The sequence below is a fragment of the Odontomachus brunneus genome, unplaced genomic scaffold (genome assembly GCF_010583005.1).
Source record: "Odontomachus brunneus isolate Ranch 3 - 2012 unplaced genomic scaffold, Obru_v1 Obru_scaffold_102, whole genome shotgun sequence".
Classification (NCBI taxonomy): domain Eukaryota; kingdom Metazoa; phylum Arthropoda; class Insecta; order Hymenoptera; family Formicidae; genus Odontomachus; species Odontomachus brunneus.
Window position 1 is genome coordinate 973,029 of NW_022639552.1, and position 4,401 is coordinate 977,429.

The 4,401-nt window shown below is 42.2% G+C and overlaps 1 protein-coding gene across 1 annotated transcript; it reads left to right on the forward strand.

Annotated features, from left to right (window-relative positions):
- The first annotated feature begins 394 nt into the window (after positions 1–394).
- On the forward strand, positions 395–2,646 carry LOC116848936. Its single transcript, XM_032825574.1, has 5 exons — positions 395–612; positions 1,028–1,120; positions 1,577–1,762; positions 1,847–1,986; positions 2,199–2,646. Exons 2-5 carry the CDS (start codon positions 1,104–1,106, stop codon positions 2,255–2,257), a joined length of 402 nt encoding a protein of 133 aa, XP_032681465.1. The 5' UTR covers positions 395–612; positions 1,028–1,103; the 3' UTR covers positions 2,258–2,646.
- The last annotated feature ends 1,755 nt before the right edge of the window (positions 2,647–4,401 follow it).

The following is a 4,401-nucleotide window of genomic DNA, read 5'->3' on the forward strand; positions in this document are numbered from 1 at the left end:
GCCCCCGCTTTCCAGAAAGTCGCGAGGCAAAAAAACGCCCACGACCAAAACAATACGCGGTCGAGCGCCGTGCCTGACGGTTTGTTTACACTGAGGCTTCTGTCCTACCTAGAATAGATTCGTGGAGTCCTTCGAAATTCTGTCGGCGTAGCGGATCCATCTTGCGTGAAACCCGTCGTGTAGAGTGCAATTAACAGTGCAAATAGCAGTGTGTTATGTTAGGCAACATGCTGCGATATTCGGGCGAGACTTATTTCAGTGTGTTGGTACTTCTCGCATGCAACGCATTAATGCGTGAGAGAATTTGCCGAAATACGAAAGATTCGGAAGCAGAAAGAACGATAGAGCGACGGCCGTGGTTTAAGGAGTATTGTATGTCAAACGTCGCAATTGTAAAATAGACGCCCGTCCCTCGGTACGCCGCCACCGTCGCTCTCGTCGCGCGGGCCAATCACCGTCAGTGTGTGTACAGTAACAATGATGAACAATCGTGGTGTGTTATTCGGTACGAGATTATTATTGAAATCCTTCGTGCGATCGACGTGTGGAAGCATCTGCCAAGACACGAGGAAGGATTCGCAGGCAGAAAGAGACAACAGAGCGACGGCGGTGGTGAGTAAGGCTGTGTCTGAGATATCGCAATCGTTCCAAGGTAGACGCGCGTCCCTCGGTACGCCGTCACCGGCGTTTTGTCGTCATTACGCGCGAGCCAATCACCGTCAGTGTCGCGTAGAGTAACGAACTATGGTCGTGATGTATTATTCGATATGTGATTATTATTGAAAATCCTTCGTGCGATCAATGCATTTTCCGAGACGCGAGGAAGAATTCGGAGGCAGGAAGAGACAGCAGAACGACAGAGGTAGTAAGTGATGCTGTATTTGAAATATCGCGATCGTTGCAATGAGATGTACTGCCACCTCGGTACGCCGCCACCGTCGTTTTTCCGCCATTGCGCGCGGGAAAATGTCACGTAGAACGTCGAATTGTCGTGGCGTATTAATCTGTGCGTAATAATTATTGACAGACTTTCGCGTGATCGATGCGTGTCCGTGGGAGCATCTGCCGAGACGCGAGGAAGGATTCGGGAACAAGAAGATGCAATGGAGCGACGGCAGTGGTGAGTAAGGCTGCGTTTGAAATAATGCAATCGTCGCAAAGTAGGCGCGCGTCCCTCGGTACGCCGCCACCGCCGTTTTGTCGTCATTACGCGCGTGCCAATTACCGTCAGTGTCGCGTAGAAGAACGAATTATCGTCGTAGTGTATTATTCGTTACGTGATCATTATTGAAAATCCTTTGTGTGATCGATGTGTGGATCGAGATGCGAGGAAGGATTCGGGGACAGGAAGGAAGGGACAACAGAGCGACGGCGGTAGTAAGTGATGATGTATATGAAATATCGCGATCGTTGCAACGAAACGTACCGCCACCTCGGTACATCGCCACAGTCGTTTCGTCGCCATTACGCGCCAAACACCATCAATGTCGCGTAGAATAACGAACATTTGTTGCGACGTATTATTCGGTACGAGATTATTATTGAAATCCTTCATGTGATCAATATGTGCCTGTAGGAGCATCTGTCGAGACGCGAGGAAGGATTCGGAGGCAGGAAGGGACAGCAGAGCGACGGCGGTAGTAAATGATGCTATATTTGAAATATCGCAACGTTGCAACGAGACGTGCCGCCACTTCGGTATATCGCCACAGTCGTTTTGTCGCCATTACGCGCGGATCAATCACCATTACTGTCGCATAAGGTAACGAACATTTATCGTGGCTTTACATTATTCGGTATGTGATCATTATTGACAGTCCTTCGTATGATCGACGTGTGCCCGTAGGAGCAGCTGCCGTGACGTGAGGAAGAATTCGGAAACAGGAAAGTGCGATGGAACGATGGTGGTGAATAAGGCTGTATCTAAAATATCGCAATCGTCGCAAAGTAGGCGCGCGTCCTTCGGTACACTGAGAAAAATTTCTGGTAATAATTATCCAGCCTGTGTTATAATTACTACATTTAGTGAAATAGCATCAACTAAATATAAGAAGTGAATATTACTACATGAAAGTTAATGTTACTAACAATTTTGTAATTATTAGCAAACATTTGGTAACATTTACCATATTGGTTACTATTTACCAAATGGTACGGTAAAACGCATTTGATAAGTATTACCAAATTTTTTTTTTCAGTGTACGCCGCCAGTCGTTTGTCGTCGAGTGTCGTTTTGTCGCCATTACGCACGGTCTAATCAATGTCGCGGTAGAGGACAATCGTCATGACGTATTAATCTGTGCAAGATCGTTATTGACAATGTTTCGTGTGATCAATGCCCGTGAAAGCCGAAACGTGAAAGAAGATTCAGGGTCGAGTAAGGACAACGGAACGATGGCGGTAGTAAGTAATGTTATATGTAAAATATTACAATAATTGCAAAGTAAATACGCGTCCTTCGATATACGGCCGTTCTCGCGATACTTTATCGGACCGATTCAGCGAGAAATGATCGTCTTCCATATTCGGACGAATAGTTTATCGGGACGAGAAGTATCAAAGATAGGCAAGAGAAATAACTCATAAAAGATCGTACGAAATAAACGCTGTTCAACGCGTGGAATGTATAAAACGTATTTTACAATGATTAGTCCCGCCATTACGACACAGGCCAGCGTTCGAACGACGAACGCTGAAGACTGCCGCAAATTCGTTAAAAACGTTATTAGTGAGGGGATCATTCGGATTTTTGTCACGGATTATGAGTGAGTCGCGCGTTCCGAGTATCGCGAGTGCTGCAAGAACGTAAGAGCGACCGTCATGCATGTCGCGTCGTTTATTCGCGATCGAAGTGATATGTGCGTATATTATGCAAAGCGTAGAATGACTAGGAAACTAATTAACCTGTATAATATATGAGATGGAACGAAGGATCAGTCTGCAGCAAAGAAGAAGTAAACAAAAAGGAATATCGTCGACGTATCGATCAGTGAGTGAATATATTTTTATTATATTTTTACCAACGATGATTTTGAAGTTATATGTGTACGAGAAACAACTAACACGAAATACTAACAAAAGCATTCTGAACATAATGATAACCAGAAATGTTCTTTTGCATTTTCCGTGAAAAAGAGTCTAATTTCTTTTATTCTCTGTAGAAAATTTAAAACGTTCTTGATGAAAACATCAAATTAAAGTGTTCTAATGTTAAAATTCACGATTCGAAAGAAGAATGGTTGCTGTCACATCACAAATGCATTTAATTGTGCACTCTGCGAAATTTCTTATCAATCCAAAATTTCATTTACCTAACATGATTTAATTATTCAAGTATATTTATATGACTTGACAGCTTGATTCCTTTTTATATACATACATACACATACAACACACAATGAGGAAAAAAATACCTAAAAAATACAAAATATATATTCGGAGGGTACTGCTAATATTATTTACTCAAATAGAATAAACAATTACCCTCATGTGAAAAGCTAAGATTTCAAGAAAATGTATATTTCCTAACTTGAAAAATATTTTATATATTAGTATAAGCAAATTTGTTATTGGTACCTACTGAATATTTTTTATTTTTTAAATATTTTTTCTCTCTCAGCGTACACTGAAAAATGGATTTGGTTGACGAAACCGAAATTTAGTTAAAATGGGATTAATCAAATATTTAGTAATTACAACCAAAAAATTTAATTACCGTATTTTGCTTCATTTTTTTTCAGTAATATTTTTACTTGGTCACTAAATAGTCACTAGACAAAGCAAAAAAGCGGCAATTAAATTTTTTTATTGCAATTATCAAACATTTGATCCCATTTTAACCAAATTTTGATCTCTTAAACCAAATCCTTTTTTCAATGTATACTCGTCAAAGTATGGTCATCACAGAAAATATATTATAATTCTTTTTTCTCCGACCCAAAAATGAAACCAGCTGCTATTGACAAGAATTGGCGATTAACATCGCAATTTAGCGCGATATGCTTCGTAAGAGCGATCGGCCGCTTCTTCGGGTTCGTCACTTACGATGAGCGAAACGAACGCTATCGATCGGCGGTATCGATTGCGCTCACCACGAGTCCTTGGATACATGGAAGAAGGTGGAAGGTGCGTGCCGCGAGAAAACCTGCGTTATAACGAACGCACGATCCATCTTGATTTCTTCGCCTCCTTTCACTTTCGACAGTCTCTTCGGCTTTGCCCGCGGCCGAAGATATCGCGCGGTACGAGAGAGATCGACTCTCGATATACGACACGACGAGTCGAACGAAGGGCCCTTCGGTCATGCCGCGCGCGTGTATTCGCGAACGAGCTGTTTTTTAACCGTTAAACGTCTCTTCCGGAAAGTCGAGTCACCAGAATATATTCAATAACAATTTAGAT